The sequence below is a fragment of the Cervus elaphus genome, chromosome 5 (assembly GCF_910594005.1).
Source record: "Cervus elaphus chromosome 5, mCerEla1.1, whole genome shotgun sequence".
NCBI lineage: Eukaryota > Metazoa > Chordata > Mammalia > Artiodactyla > Cervidae > Cervus > Cervus elaphus.
In genome coordinates, this window is record NC_057819.1 from 91,841,069 (window position 1) to 91,858,007 (window position 16,939).

Sequence of the window (16,939 nt, forward strand, 5' to 3'; positions counted from 1 at the left end):
AGTGATTGCTTCTATTGCGGGAAAGGGGGTGGAGGGGCATGTGAACTAGAGCTACAGGATGAATAGACATGCATTTTGGGATGGGGCTTCTCTGGTGGTCCAATGGTTACAAATCCACCTAGCAATGCAGGGCACACAGGTTCAATCCCTCATTGGGGAACTAACATTCTACATGCCATAGAGCAACTAAGCCTGCATGCCACAAGGGAGGATCCTACATGAATACAGTGAAAAAAAGAAATGCATGTGGGGTGTTGGAGAGAAAGGGCTGTGGGCAGAAATGCCAGCTTGAGCAAAGGCGTGGTGACCAGACACTATATGGCCCGAGACTTGCGTAAAGGCAGTGAGGAGCAGCAGTTAGGCCGGGTTCCTGGCCCTGCGTACAGTCCCAGGGTTCAGGGATATGCTTAAGGAACCTACAAACCTCCTGAAGTTGTATCACAATACATATTGGGATGGGGCTTCTTGTGAGTAGACGTGTGTGACTCTTTTCTGGAAAGATAATTTTACTTTCATTATATCCTTATATTGAGACACTGACTCAAAAAAAGTCTCGGGTAGTAGATGGGCTTGAAGAGAGATATTGGGCCTGGAAATGAAGGGACCACATAGGCCTTCTTTCAGGAATTCATACTTCCCTCTGAGGTCATCAGAGGCCCAAGGGATGGGCCTCAGGAAGGCAACACAGGTGACTTTGAGCTCAAATCAAAGTCCTTTTATAAGTGATAAAGGGATATACTGTTTATTGCTCTATTCCCAGAGTCTGGCAGAGCAATGAACACATACTGGGGGCTCAGTAAACATTTGCTGAATGAATGAATGAATACATGGTTGAACGAGCATGAGAATGTGTAATTACAGAGTTCACCTCTCCAGGGCAACTCCATGAATTTCCTGGACAACGTAACTGCAGGTGAAATCCAGGAAGCCAAAGTTCTCCCTGCACTGTCCTAGGTTCTAAGACAATACTACGGAGTCCTGAGTTGGGGGTGGAGGTGGGAATCGGAGGCTGGTGGGCGTGGAAATGAGGGTAAGGCCACACCTGACTCCAGGGTAGGGCTCTACGGCTCCTCCCATGTTGCCCCAAGTGTCTTTGGAGGAGCAAAGATGGAAGGAATCATTTCTTTCCTCCTTCAACACTGAACTCATCAGCTTGTCCTGTTGACTCTGTCCCCAAAATGTGTCCTCCATCCCCTCTATGTGTTCTATCTTCTCCTCTCCCTCCCTACTCCTGCTCCCACACCTCATCTGGACTGTTGCAGCAGTCTCAAACTCAGCATCTCTGCTTCTGTGCCTGCCTCTTGACCATCCACTCTCCGTGTGGTGGCCACAGAAATTTTAATTTTATTTGGCCCTGCCTTAGGCTTCTGGGATCTCAGTTCCCGGACCAAGGATTGGATGCAGGCCACAGCAGTGAAAGCCCAGAATCCTAACCACTAGGCCACCAGGGAACTCCCCAGAGGAGTCTTCTTTAGAAAAATATTTATTAGGCTGCACCGGGTCTTAGTTTTGGTGTGTGGGATCTTTAGTTGCTGCAGTTCCCTGACCAAGGATCGAACCCAGACCCTCTGAACTGGGAGTACGGAGTCTTAGCTACTGGACCACCAGGGAAGTTCCACCCCCAGAGGAAGCTCTTAAAACACCTCTCAAGGAATGTGGTTTTCCTTCCATGTACTTAGAGAGCTATTCTTCCAGAACTTTAAAATCCACTCAAGTCATGTGGGGCTCTTGCTAAAATCCAGGTTGTAATTCAGTTGATCTGGGGTGGGGAGACTGCATTGCTAACAAGCTCCCAGGTGATGCAGTACTCTTGGACCACGCTAGGACTAACAAAGACTTAGAGAAAAATCCAAACTTCCTGCCCATGTCCTACTTTATCTGACCTCTCTCCAGCATTCCCACGTCATCTCTAACCCGTTTTGCTCCCACACCACGCTGTAGCCACACTGGCCTTCATCTGTTCCTGGACTGTGCCAGCGTGTTCCTGCCTCAGGGCCTTTGCACGTGGTGTTCCCATTGCCTAGAATGCCCCTTTCCCAGAGCTCCAGCTGGCTGGTTCCTTTTCTTTATTTAGATCTCAGTTCAATGATCCTTCAGATAGTACTACTTTGACCACTTCATCTAATGAAGCACTTCATCCCCTGGGAACTTGCTATCACTGTTTGCTTTCTCCCCCCTTCATAGCACTTATCATTCTGCGAATTTATTTTGGCAATATACTTGTTGACTTGTTAATTACCGGTCTTCATTCTCACATTTGTTCCACTTGAATAAAGACTTGGTTTTTCTTGTTTGTTGGTCTATTCATGAACGTGCTTGCATGGCTGCTGGGGTGTTGAGATGCAGATAGGGGAGTCCAAGCTGGGGAAACTTGAGTGCTGCCAACAGAGTGTCCTGTGGCAGAGGGGTAGGAGGAGAGATGAGGCGAAGTTTTTATATTGAGGGAGTCACATAAAAAGTTTCAAGAGTGGGCGCGCGGGCCGGTGGAGAGGCTGCGGGCAGCCGGGTGGCCTGCGGAGCCCCAGGAAAAAAAAAAAAAAAAGTTTCAAGAGCCGAAGCCAAACCTAAGAATCAACACCTGATAGATGGGGTCTTCCCTTGTGGTCCAGTGGCTACGACTCTATGCTCCCAGTGCAGGAGTCCTGGGTTTGATCCCAGGTCAGGGAACTAAATCCCACATGCCATGATTAAGAGTTCGAATGCCCCACTGAAGATCCTGCAGCTGCAACTAAGACCCCATGAGGCCAAATAAATAAATAAAAATTTGAAAAAAATGTTAAAAGATTAAAACAAACATCTGACAGATGAATTCATCTCACCAGAGGAGACACACTCTGGAAAGTGAAGAAGGAATTTATTGTGAATTTACTTATTGGATAAACATAAATACGTGGAACCCTTCCTTTGTGACCATAATTTACATAATGATCCCAGTTCATCCTCACAACACAGAATCTCCAACTTGCAAGTCAGGAGCAGGGCTCTAAGTTAAGAGACTTGCCTAAGGTCATGCAGCGATTCAGAGACCACACTGAGAGCTCCAATTCCTAAAACAGCTCTGAAACAAGACACTCCTTGTCCCCTTCCAGGCTTTATGCTGTGCAAGGCACCTGTTACCACCTAACACACTGTGCATTCTCCTTATTTATTTTCTGTCTTCTCTCACCTTAATATAAATTCCCAGAGGGTAAAGATCTTTGCTTTGTTCCCTACTGTTTCCCAGAGTCCAAAACAGGGCCTGCCACATAAGTAGACACTTGCTGTTTAGCCATTAAGTCATATCCGACTCTTTGCAACCCCATGGACTTCAGCATGCTAGATTCACCTGTCTTTCACTATCTCCCACAGTTTACTCAGATTCATGTCTGTTGTATCAATGATGCTATCTAACCATCTCATCCTCTGCTGCATCCTTCTTTTGCCTTCAACCTTTCCTAGCATCAGAGTCTTTTTCAATGAGTTGGCTCTTTGCATCAGGTGGCCAAAGTATTGGAGCTTCAGCTTCAGCATCAGTCCTTCCAGTGAATATTCAGGGTTGATTTCCTTTAGGATTGACTCGTTTACTGAATACTTATGGAATGTTAAAAGGATGAATGAAGGGATTATTTTTAAATCTTTACTTTCTGTATCACTAAGAGGCAGATCTGTAAACCCAGTTGAGAAGGCTGGAGTGTGCCTGAGATGAACTGGGAAGGAACAGATGGCTTACTGAGTGTTCTCTACAAACCAGAAGGAAGACTGTGTCCACAGAAGAGGGACCGCTGCATGGCCTGGCGGGAGAGTAACCAGGGATCTGGGGCTTGTCCGGTCTCCAGCCCTACCACCATTGCCCTCATAGGCGTGGACGCCACAGGCTGGCAATGGCCCTTCACAGGACATGGCTTCCACATAAAGTGGCCCTGTGGAAAAATGTGTTGACCCAGGCCCAATTACAAGCTTGATGTAATTGCATAGTAGGCATTTATCAGGAAATCTTTTGTGAATTGAATTAGAGAGAGCCAGTCACTCAACCCTGGCAGCTCTGGCTGCTGAACAAACAGAGGTTCTGAATCAACCACTGTTGCCTGGGTATGGATCCTCCCTGGAGATAGTTCTCCTGGTCCATGACCTTCCTCTGTGAAAAAGATGCTCAAAGTTCAGCTCCTAGACCAGCGGCATCAGCATCACACAAGAACAAGTTAGAATGCAAATCCTCCACTTCATCCTCGATCTACTGAATGAGAATCTCAGTGAGTGGGTTTCATCATTCTGTGGATTAACAAGCCCTCTAGGAGATTCTGATCCATTCTCAAGTTTGAGAACACAAACTCTTTGAGACACAAACACAGACACAAACACAGTGTCTCTTTCAAGGGCTAGGACCTGTGTGAAAAACTCTTGAAGTGGATTGCACAGCTTTATGGATCCCCTGCTGTGTGCCATGCTCTGGATTTGGTTCTGTGAAGAGGATACCAAGATATTTAACCAGCAGCTTCTGCAGCCAAGGAGCTTAGGAGAGAGATTTCTTCTGGTTGGCAGATGTTGAAAGTATGGATGTGTGGGACCTTTGATCTGAGTCTTGTCTATTCAGTTTAGGCAGATAATAGAGCCCACAGGAACTTATAGGAGGTGGGAGGGGAGGGTGGGGGAATACGGTGGGGGTGTTGAATACTGAGTTAGAAGGCACAGAAAGGCATAAACAGGCAACGACCAGTCCAGGAGCAGTATTTTGCCCGTGCCCACTGCTCAGGTGTGGGGCCATGGTTAGAAGACCTGAAGTTGAAGAGTAACCATTGATAACATTTATCTAGTGCCCACACATGGCAATTACCAATTCAGGTTCTGTGTACACATTAACTCATTCTTCATATGAGGAGGAGAAGGAGATGACAGAGGACAAGATGATGGGATGGCATCACCGACTTGATGGGCATGAGTTTGAGCAGGCTCTGGGAGATGGTGAGGGACAGGGAATCCTGGCGTACTTCAGTCCACAGGGTCGCAAAGAGCCAGACATGACGGAGGGACTGAACACCACCATCTGAACCATACTGTGCATGTGTGCTCAGTCGTGTCTGACTCTCTGTGACCCCCTAGACTGTAGCCTGCCAGACTCCCTGTCCATGGGATTTTCCAGGCAAGAATACTGAAGTGGATTGCCATTCCCTCTTTCAGGGGATCTTCCCAACCCAGGGATTAAACAGGTATTTCTGGTACTGGCAGGTGAATTCTTTGCCACTGAGCCATCTGAGAAGTCCCAGGAACCTTATCAAATAGGCTCTATTATCGCCGCATTTTAACTGATGGGGAAACTCAGACACTCAAAGGTGAGCTAATTGCCTAAAGTCACAGTTTGGCAGTTGTTGCTTGTTGTTCAGTGGCTCAGCTGCTTTCGACTCTTCCGGATCCCATGGACTGCAGCACGCCAGGCTTCCCTCTCCTTCACTGCCTCCAGAAATTTGCCCAGACTCAGGTCCACTGAGCCAACCAAGCCAGTGGCTAGGCAGGGGTAGACCCTACTTGAACTCAGACTGGCTCAGGGCTCTCCAGCACTTCCAAAGGCACGACAAATCAACTGTCACCCCCAGTGTCTGGACTGGCCTGCTGGGTTGAGGTGGTGGAGGGATGGGACCTTTATGTTGGTGGGTAAATAGCATCTAGAATGTCCTGCGTCTTTCCAAGCCTGAGCCCTTCCTCTGGCTGGACAATCGGGAGTCCTAGGCTCTGCGGATCTCCGCCAGGACCAGTACTTTAGGCCCCTTCCCACTAGATGGCGGCCCCTAAACCCACACAGAAATTCTGAAACTTCCACTGTCCCTGTCTTCCAGGGTTCGGCTGAAGCCGAGGAATTGCAGGATGCGAGCCCTCCTCCCGTCCAAGGGCCATCGGCTCCACCTCGCCTCATCCGGGGGGTCGTGGGAAGTCCCTAGCGAGGAGGAGGGATGGGGAGCAGCCGGGGGTGGGCGGGGAGACGAGGCTCCCCGGGATCCCGGCGCCAAGGGAGGAGCCGGCGCGCAGCAGACCCTCCGGGGGCGCCGAGGCGGGGCGCTCCCGCGCGGCCTGTGCCCACGGCGGAAGGGAAGGCCGGGACCGCCGGGCGCCGGCGCCCGCGGGGACCCCGAGGGCGCGGGCGGCGGCAGGTGCACGGCGGGGACTACAAGTCCCAGCATGCCCAGCTGCTCTGACCCGGCCCCCGCTGCCGCTTAAAGGCTCCGGGAGCCTCAGCCGTCGGGTCGCCGCGGCTTTCGCTTTGCCGCCGCGGCTGGGCGGGCGGACTCGGCGGCCGGGCGGTCCTCGCGTCCCAGCTCCCGCAGCGCCGAGGGGCGCTCTTCGTCCAGCCCTCGCGGCTCGAGGATTCCCTTTCGAGGCGCCCGCGCCCCCGGGCTCCGCCGCCTCGGCCACCCGGCGGCCCCGATGCCGAGGCATGGATAGAGCGGCGCTGCGCGTGGCGGCGATGGGGGAGAAGAAGGAGGGCGGCGGCGGCGGGGGGGACGCGGCGGGCGCGGATGGGGGCGCCGGGGCCGCGGCCAGCCGAGCGCTGCAGCAGTGCGGGCAGCTCCAGAAGCTCATCGACATCTCCATCGGCAGCCTGCGCGGGCTGCGCACCAAGTGCGCCGTGTCCAACGACCTCACCCAGCAGGAGATCCGGACCCTGGAGGTAAGGGGCCACGACGCCGGAGAATCGGGGGGCCCGCGCCGGGTTTGAGGAGGCAGGGGTCTGCGCCTTGGGAAGCGCCCCAACACCTCCTTCGCGGCTCCAGTTCACTCCTTCCCCAGTTGCATCCTTGAGCCCGGTCATCTCTTGCGGCTTCCTCTCCCTCTTCCACTCGCTGGCGCGGCGGCCCGAGGACCCTCACCTTGGGCGGGATTTGGGGGGAGGGGCGTGGTGCGACCTGCGAGGGAGGGCGGAGGAGCCCGCGGGCGGGGTGGGCTGCGCGCGGACATCCCCTCCGCCGCCCTCCGCCCCCCGCCCCCACCGCGTTTCCAGCTCGCCGGGCCGCGGGACTCATTCTCCCACTGAGTCACATGGTGGACTTTTCTCTGGGTGACGGAGCCCAGCCGCTGTGGGCTGGGGTGACGGGGCGAGAGGAGATCCCCGTGAAGTGTGAGCGCAGGCCCTTCGTTGTCTGCCTTCCCCGCAAGCCCCAGACGCTGTCTTGTCTCTTCCTTTCCTCTCCTCCAGGTTCTTGTCTGCCGCTTATCAAAGTGTTTGCTGAAACTGCATTTTTGTCTTGAGTGCGTCTCTTGCGCACTGCCACCGCGTTTCACTGCTCAAAATGTAATAACCTACCGGCACCGCACCCCTGCCCTTCCCCCTATTGAACTTTGGTTTAGGAATGATTATGGTGAGGACCAAAGCCTTCAATGGGAAGATGACACTATTTAAGGGGTTCTAGTGAAGACAGCCTCCAGTGTAAAGAAGAAAAAAGACATGCGGTCCCTACTCTCTCAACTGATAGCTGGGAAGTCCAATATTAAAAGGGTTATTGCGTTCTTAGAAGGGGGTCGGGGGCGGTCTCTCCCTCTCCTGTCACACACAATAGAGGGAAACTAGTACGTTTCCAACTTGCTTTTGTCCAGAGGCTGGGAAAGCTGTGAAATTCCAGGCACCACTTGGTATTAATAGCTACCCTGTTTGGAAGAATGGGCCTCTTTCCACCTTGTTTGATCACATCTGGCCTTCTGCAGATCTGGAGATGTTTTGTTTTATTAGAACCTTAACTCTTCATCCCAGACCCTCCACACCCTCTTATTGCTGATTGCTGCTGCCAGCCACCTTAGGGCCAGTGGGTGATTTGTGGTGGTGATAACCAGACCCCATCCTCTGTGTGCACCAGAAGCCTGAAGCCCTATTTGATCTAAAATGCTCGGGGTAGACTTCTTTCCTTCAGTTTTATTTTCTTAAAAGCGACAAAACCAGGGACATTGGAAGGATCTAATCAGTGCTGGCTATTATTATTTTTGTTTCAGTTACTATAGCAGTGCTGACCAGGGCTTGGCTTAAAAAACAAACCGACCAAAACCCCCGCCCCCCCCCCCCCCCAACTGTCCCTCCTGCATGCATGCTGCTGTTTTCCAAGTGGCGAAGAGAAACTGGTTTCTTGAACACAGCCGGGTGTGTTTGCCCAGCAAAGTTCAGTTTTTAAACCGACACAATAGGGGGCCTGTGTGGCTCTGTTCTGGGAGGAGGGGTCCTTGTCCAGCAGCATGTGTCTGGTTGGACTGCTGTGTTGTTGGGATAAGAGGTTGTCTTCTGTTGGCTTCTCTTGGATTGTCCCCCCTTACCCCCGCACCCCGCCCCCCTCCCCCCCCCCCCCGCCCCGGTTGCTCTGAAATGCTGTTAGTTCGAAGAGGGGACCCAGGAGAATGATAGGTGATTTCTCTGGAAATGGCACCTTGCTCCATGGTACCCTGCCTCCCAAAGTTGCTCATTTTGACCAAGGAATGGCATCAGGACACCCTAGAACATCCTATATTTAGGTCTCTGCACTGGTTTATTCGGCGACCTGCCTCCTGAGCGTTTATTGGATGATCAGCTCTGGCAGCCAAAAACCTATCCCAACGCCCAAAGGGGATTGGTAGCGGGAATTAGAACAAATACCCAGCTCCCCGTCTTCTCTGCTGTGCTGTGGATTCGGGTCCAGCTCCTCCCTGAAAAGGCGAAACCTGGGCTCTTTGGGGGGTGGGACTTTCGACCCCAGGATCTAGCTCCCTAGGCCTTGCCTCCTTACCTGAACAGGGGAGCGGAGAGGTTTCTGTGGGCTCTTGCAGTTCTCAATGCTGTGGTCTATGAAGGGGCCTCAGTTGGGTGGAATCAAACATTTGTTATATATACCCCTGTGTAAGACTACCCCTGAGGAAGAATGGTTCTGAAATCGAGATTTACCAAACTGATAAAATAGGGGGAAAGTTTGTTACTCAAAGAATCCTGACCTTTGAGGGCAGTGTGGTAGGTGGAAAGCCTGGGGCTTGGAAATCAGGTCCAGGTTCTGTCTATCTGACCTTGGGTAGTAAGTCCCATGACTTCTGAATCTCAGGCTTCCCCATCTGTAAAATGGGCCAAGACTGCTTAAACCTGCAACCTCACATGTGTCTGTAAGTCCTTATGCTTTCTACCAAGAGATTCTGCCCATGAATTTTCCTAGTGAGGATCCAGTGCATTCATGCCATGGGCCACACTTGGGAGGAAGGCCCTTGGACAGCTGGCTCTTGTTCCCTAGAGGTGGGTGACACAGGCCAAGAGACAGCTTTGAAGCCCGTGGTGAGGTCATGCGGGGCAGTGGTGATGTCCATTCTGGCTTTCTTTCCTGTTCTGCAGGCTCCTCTCACATACCAGGCCAGGGCCCCCAGAGACTGGACTTGCAACATTGGATTCCTGGCTTTTGAAAAAGAGGGCTTGGCTTACGTAAGCATGCCAGACTTCTCCCAGAATCCAAGGAACCCCAGCCCACCCTGGCCCTTATTAAATAAGCACTCAGTGAGAAGCCCCGGCAAGTCCTGACCCGGCGCCCAACTGCTGGTGCCTTATTGTAGGTCGGATGACATGTAAGTTTCAGCCTGCCTGGCTGCCTTTCCTTCCTCCATGCAGTGGTCCACTTTGGACCCAAACGAGTGGAAGGAGCCAAGGTTTAATGTCTGCTTCCTACTTGTCAGTCAGTGTGCTGGACCCTTCTCAATTTCCGAAGATTTCCTGGAAATCCATCAGACGTCATCACTCACGTATTTTTTTGTCTTTTTTCTCTCGACATGAAATGAGGACGGAGATAAAATCTGAACCTAGAGTCTGAATTGGTAAACAGTAAAGTAGGGAGGTGACTTTGAAGATCCCAGCAGAACATGGCTCCCTGTCTCCACCAGGCCCTCCTCAGGGGCTGAGAACTGAGAGAGATAGAACGTTCTCGTTCCCCAGACGTGCTCGCAAAGGGACACCTGACTGGCCTCGCAGCCCACGCCAGTTCATTCCCTCGTTTGTGCATCTTCTCTGGGCCAGGTCTGGGCCGGGCCATGGGGAGAGCTGGGTGTCTCGTGAAGATTCTTGTTTTATGGACTTTGTAACTTTGCCTTTTCCTGCCAGCCTCCTGGTTCTTTTCAGAGGCAGGCCTTACCACACCGAGGAGTCTTCCCATCTGCTGCTCTTTAAAAAAAAAAAAAAAATTATTTTAGTTTTGGTGGCGGTGGGTCCTCGTTGCTGCACGCGGGCTTTCTTAGTTGCGATGAGCAGAGGCTACTCCTGGTTGTGGTGCGTGGGCTTCTTGCTGCGGTGGCTCTGGGCTCCAGGGCGTGCGGGCTCGGTAGCTGTGCTGCCCGGGGTTAGTTGCTCCCGCATGTGGGATCTTTCCAGACCAGGGAAGGAACTTATGTCCCCTGTCCTGGCAAGTGGATTCTTAACCACAGGACCACTAGACAAGTCCCAGCTGGTGGTCTAATGGAGAAAAGTCCCTCATAAGCAAGCTGACCTGGAGAAAGGGGTCCCCGCTGGGCCTTGACCTTCACTCAGCTCTGCCGTGGCAAAGGTCAGAGGTCAAAACCCTGTGTGGAGGGCCTGAGCTCTCCCCTGTGGCCCCCCTCCCCAGCCCCCTGGGGCATCTGGATGGTGGAGCTGCCAGGAAAGGAGAAGGTGCCGTGGGTCCTCACAGACCTGGTCCTTGGGGTGTGTATGGATGTGCATTCGCTCAACAAACCTGTGGTAATTACTGGTTTGCCTGCTGAGCTGCTCACTGCCGCCATCCTGGCAAGGATTCTAAAGTAGGTAGGCTGTGTTCCTGGTTTTGGGGACACTCTCAGACTAATGCGGAAGCCAGGCAGGTGAGCAGGACTGACTCCATTACTGCAGCCTGCTGGAATCGCTTCGGAATTGGGAATATGATCGGACGGTTGGCCAGTCCAACGCCTGCTTTTCTGGGAAACATTCCTAGAGTTTTGGTGGTGACTTGTCCACGTCGCGCATCCCTGGCGCAGCTTGCGTCTCCCTGCCCAGCCCCTGCCTCGGGGGGTGGCATTCTCTGCTTGTGCCCTTGTTGTGTTGTGTGCTCAGCCATGCCGACTCTGCGACCCCACCGACCCCACCGATTGTGGCCCGCTAGGCTCCTCTAGCCATGGGATTTCCCAGGCAAGAGTACTGGAGTGAGTTGCCATTTCCTCTTCCAGGGGATCTTCCCGACCCAGGGATCGAACCCATGTCTTCTGCATTGGCAGACGGATTCTTTACCACTAAGCCAACTGGGAAGCCCCTACCTGGTAGTGTTAACTGGCTGGAGGCTCTAACTCCAGCCGTCCCTGGAGGGAGCCAGAACTGGGGCACGCTTTGCTTTCACCTTGGCAATTTGTTTTCCTGGTGAAACTTGCCACCAGCGATCCTCCGAGGTGGTCTGGAGAAGGACCTGCGGTTTCCACGACTGGGGAGGCCTGCGGGGTGCAGGAGGGAGGCCCTATCAGATCTGCAGCCCAGGTTAGCCCGGGGTGGCAGGAGGCCTCTGGTTTGCTGCCTGGGTACAGTGATGGGAGTGCCTCCCTCCCCACCAGGTTAGCTCAAAATCTGGGAACGCTGCATCCCCCACCACTGTTCTGGGCCTGCTGGGCCACTGTGGTCTCGAGAGGGACTGCACCGGCTGTGGTGCTTGGTGGCCGCATCTGCGGTGGTGGGAAGTAGCATGGCCAGTGCCTGTGGCCATGTCTTTCCCAGCTGTGTGTTTGAAAAAGGACTTGCTTTCAGAATAGGCTGGCGGGAAACTTCTACACTCAGTTCAAAGGGAAAGCTGCGCTCAGGTGCCTTCTGGGTCATGGGAAGGGCCCTAGAGCCTAGTGAGGGGCAGGGTTTCCTCGCAGTGGAGCGAGACACCCTCTCGGTCACCAGCCCTGTGCTGGGCTCTCGGCATGTGTTCCCCATTTAAGGCTCACGGGGAGCCTGCAAGGTTTTCTGTCCATTCTGCAGATAAGGACATTGCGGCTCAGAGGGACTGAGAGACGGAGTTAGTAGGCGGTGGAACTTGGCCTGACTAGTCTTCAGCACTCGTGGTCTGAACTTTGCAACTGTTTCTAGAAACCATAGTGGGGGGGGCGGGGTTTCTGGTGAGAGTTGTGACTGCCGAGCCCGAGGAAGTGGCCGGTAATGTAAAGGTCCGGCCCAGGGGCACTTGGCAGCCCAGTTCCAGATGACCGGGCCTTCTGGTGGCTGCGCCAGGCTGTGCACCCTCTGAGCTTGAGCTTCCCTAAAGCGCGGCCCGGCACATCCTCAAAGACAGGTCCCCACCGCGCTGTGATGCAATCGCTCTGTGCTGGTCTCATTCTGAGAAATGAGAAGCTGCCTCGAGATCATCTTACTGGTCATTGTTTTAATGGATACCTGCTTTATCCTCACCGCATAATTCCTCTGGTAAGTGCGGCATTCTTTAACTTTCCAGTTGTATTCAAGTATTTTAAAACACACCTAGTGATATATGCTCACTATTGAAAAGAAAATACAGATGAAAAAAAAAGAATAAAAACCACCCATAATACCACCTCTCAGAGTTAATTCCTTTTTAATTTATTCATCTGTTTTTGGCTGCTCTGCATCCTCGTTGCTGTACCCGGGCTCTAGTTGCGGCGAGCGGGCTTCTCATTGCTGGGGTGTCTCCTGTTGTGGAGCCCGAGCTCTGGAGCATATGGGCTTCAGGAGATGTGGTACACGGGCTTAGTTACCCCGTGGTCCCTGAGCAGGGATCACACCTATGTCCTCTGCATTGGTAGGCAGATTCTTAACCACTAGACCACCAGAGAAGTCCCCCAGAGTTAATTCTTATTAACATTTGGCAGTTTATTCTTCCAGTGTTTTAATCCTCTGGATCTGTATACAGATATACAGAGATGTATTCATGGAGCTCACCATGCTCATTGTCTTGTAAATGTCTTCTGCCTGTTCCAGTCCACACAGATATGCACCATCATTAATCGTGACTGTCTCCTGTGATCATATCAGTTCACTGAACCCGTCCCCACTTGTCGCCATTCGAGCTGTTTCCATGTCTTGCTGTTATAAACCTTGCTGCAGTGAGTGCATGAGTGCATTCCTAGAAGTAGAATTTGCTGGGTCAAAGTATATGAACACATTTAACAGCAGCCTCGTTCTTTGAAATCTTTAGGGCCTGATGTGTTTCTCCTACCCTGCTCCCCAGCAGGAGTGCTAAGATTTACAAAATGGCAGCCTTCATGCATTTACTTCTTTGCCAATGGATTTGTATCCACCCTGAGGGCAAGGAGTGTGAACTGGAGACCGGACATGGCCCCTATGGCTGAGGTTCTGGGTGCTGGGTCAAGGATTGTGGGTTCTCATTTTGTGGTTTCCCGTAGCAAGGGCTGCCCTGGGCTGACCATTTAGAAAAGGGATCTTTCGTTGCTTCCAGGCAGCTGAGCAGGAGCTGGATGTTGGGGCCCCATGGAGAGGTTTTCATCATTTGAGGCTCATGAAAGGCACCTTACGGAACTGTAAGCTCGGTTTCATCACCAGCCACAAATATTGATCAGTGCTATTTGGGTGCCTTGGTTGTGGGGTTGATTTAATAGAGTTGTGGACTCCTAAGGACCTTGAAATTCCCATCTGGTCCAGCCCTCTCATCTGCAGGTGAGGAAACTGAATGCCCAAAGGGAAAGTGACTTGCTAGGAACACATATTAGGTTATTAACCTGAACACAGAGAGGAGAGATGGGTGGTTATGTAGGAGCACTGAGTGGGGAGTCAGACCTGAGAGCTTATGCCCTGAAGTGAGATGTTCTGCCACCTTGACTGACCGCAAAGAGCCGTCTGCTAGCCCACCCTCCTATGTTGGGGGTGGGGGGATGGGAAGGGATCCTCAACCTCAAGGAGTTTCCTGCGAGAGGAAGCCAACGGGTTTGCTTTCCAAGCCCCATCTCAGTATCTTACGCACCGTGGGGACTGGAGAGGTTCTTGGGGGCCTGTCTGGGGTGTCCAGTAGGTGGGACCTTTTCTGAAAGCCAGCTTGCCCGATCGGCTGACTCAGCCCCGATGGCCTGTCTTGAGTCTTTGAACCTAACCTGACTGTACTTTCAAGGGCTTCTCATCCTTCAACTGAAAGATCCTCTAGGACTTGGGTGGGTGAACCTTTTCTCCTCTAAGGGTTGTGTTTATGTCCTAAATTTGTGATGATTTTGCATTCTGTACCATGATACATTGTACAGGGTTTACTGTTTCGCTTCTAGAAGATACAGCCTTTGAATCCAGTGTCTTTGTGTCTGTTTGACTTTCTGCCCTGTTCCAGAAGCATACCTTGGGGATGGATGTTGGGATCAAAAATGCTTTGTCATTCATTCCCAGGCACAATTGTTTCCCACCTGCACTGAAAAAGTCTTGATTCAAATTGCCGCCACATGCAAAACCTGCCTATTTATATACATCTGTATTTCTCTGTCGCTCTAGCCTTGGCGGGCGATAGTGTGTTTTAACAGGGAGGATTGCCTTTGACAATAATGGAGCTGAAGTCATCCTGTTTGCTTGCCATTTTTCTCCCCTCTTTCATTTTTCCACCTTCAGAATAATTGCAAGAATGAATTAAGAATTGTGTTTAAAATTTAAATCACAGCCAGGGGAGAAAGCATAATGCATTATGTAGGAGAGACCAGCCATGGTTAGGAAAAAGAACTTTTCGTATAGCATAAACTGCAGACTTCAACCTGTAATATATTGATCGTGAGGGTTTTGCTTTCTGCAAAGCTGATGAGATAAGCTGCTTATAGAGTGGTGGGGCTTTTCTTTGACAAGGCACCTGGAGGTATTGAGTCCCAGTTTAGGCCGTTCATTTGGATTGGGTTTGGATATGGATTAGTGGAAGCAGCTTCACTCATGGAGCACAGAGAGTTTTGCTGGTCAGAAATAAGTGACCCAAGAGTTCCCTGGCAGTCCAGTGATTAGGACTCAGAGCTTTCACTACTGTGGACCCAGGAACTAAGATCCTACAAGCCCGTAGCACTGCAAAAAAAAATAAATAAATAAAAAAGCAAACCAAAACGTATAAAAAGTGACTTGTGTGTTCTCACGCATGGGGCGCATATGGGGCACTATCCCCTCCTCCCAGTTTGGGACCCCTGAAAGGGCTTCATGAAGCCTTTCCTATACTGTATTCTGTGTGATGCTCTTGTGAAAGCAAGCTTCAAGTAGCTGAGAATGGACCCCATCAGCCACCTCCTTAACGTAGATGGGGAAGTGGGAGCGGGGAAGGAGACAAGAAATGGTAGGTGTAGCTTCACCTACCATTGGTTTTGTGACACTGGGCTCCCATTTGAGGTTCCAGCTAAAATGGGGGGGTTGAGGAGAGGCTGGTGACCCCGTCCACTTACCTACCTGTGCAAAGTTGCCTTTTGTCGTGGGAAGGTACTTTCTGAAGGGAGACAGGTTGTATTCTCGGCACACCACACCACTGCATAGAGACAGATTTCACTTAATCCTCCCAACAAGATGAGGAAGCTGTACCTAGAGAGGTCTGTAGGTCTGGAGTCGTCGAGTCTTGCCTCCTCCTGGCCCCCCTGGCCAGTTAGCCTGGTGCCCAGGACACGCTCATTTGGGGTCTGCCAGGAACCTCCTGACCCCCCCCCATGGTGGGCAGAAAACAGTCCAGGAGAAATGCAGTTGTCTGTGAGTGTGTTTGAGCCTGGGGCTGCAGAGGGTAAGGGAAGGGCTGGGCTGCAGACTGAGGAATGCTTTTTAAAACAAAAAAGGAAATGCTAGCTCAGAATGGAAAGGAAAGGAAGCAGCTTCCTGTTTCTGGTGCTGGCTCTGTGAAAGGAGGAGCTCTCTAACCCCTTGGCCAGCAGAGGCCCTGGGCCGGCTGGGGCCACTCTGGGTGCTAGAGACAGACACACGGCTCCCATACTGCGGCTCGAGGGCCCAGAGGGCTGGGTCCGCCCCTTTTCATTTTCTCCAGGTAACTGATCAAATGGATATGTGGTTTTCAAAATGAATATCTATACGTGTTACAAAAGGGATGTGTCGCAATAGCTGACATTTACTGAGCGCTTACTCCAGGCCTGGCCCCCGTCTTAGGAGTTTCACGTGGCCTGTACTCCTCCCAGTGACCTTGTGAGGAAGAGTCTACTACCATTCCCATTTTACAGATGAAGAAACTGAGGTACGGAGTGGTTAAGTGACTTGCCCGGAGTCATAGATCCAAGGAGAGACTAAGCTGTGACTTGAACCTGGATCATCTTAATTACCTGCTGGTGTTACCTGACTTGTATTTGCAAACTCCACATCCACCTAGAATATCTGTTAACAGAGAATCATTTTTTTAAAGACCTGTGTCTTTTGTTTGGCTCCAGAGGGCTGCCCCCAAACCTGGGTCAGGCCCTTGGTGATTCTTTAGGTGAAATGCCTGCATTTGATAGATATAAAATTATATATATATATAATTTTTTACCTTTTTGGCCATGTGGCACATAGGATCTTAGCTCCCCAAAGGTGGATGGAACCGGTGCCTTCTGCAGTAGAAGCAGAGTCTTATCTGCTGGACTGTCAGGGAAGTTCCATGTTTATACATACATATATTTTAAGTTTGATTATGGGAATGTTCACACATGTACGAAAGTCTGGAGAAGAGTACAATGAACCCCCGTGCAGGAATCCCCCCACTACAGCAATAACTGGCTTCATCCAGTCTTGGATCGTCTATGGTGTTTACACTCGAATAAGCCTGTTGAAAATGGTGGTGACCGGCCAGTTAGTGTCAAGGAAGCAGAGGTCTTCTGGTCTAGCCTTCTGCCTCCAGGCAGTGCTATGTGGACCCCAGCAGGCTGGGCGGAATCTCTGTACCTTTCCCGAGAAAATAACCATTTAAAAATTTCCCCTGAAGCTTAGTGTGGCTCCTGGCGGCCCTCACATGACAGGCAGGTCATCTCGTTCTGTAAACTGAAGCTCCCAATGCACTGAAAGCTATTCTTACATGGCAGAGTCAGGGAATGGCCATGGCCTTGT

The 16,939-nt window shown here is 51.6% G+C and overlaps 1 protein-coding gene across 5 annotated transcripts in view; it reads left to right on the top strand.

The window, feature by feature from the left end:
* Positions 1-6,240: 6,240 nt before the first annotated feature.
* The window catches only part of KSR1 (kinase suppressor of ras 1), a 162,201-nt gene continuing 151,502 nt past the window's right edge, over positions 6,241-16,939 (top strand). For all 5 annotated transcript variants that reach the window (XM_043903131.1, XM_043903133.1, XM_043903132.1 and 2 more), the window contains exon 1: positions 6,241-6,637. In XM_043903131.1, coding sequence (XP_043759066.1) covers positions 6,404-6,637 — 234 coding nt within the window. In that variant the 5' untranslated portion in view covers positions 6,241-6,403. The remainder of the gene's footprint in view (positions 6,638-16,939) is intronic.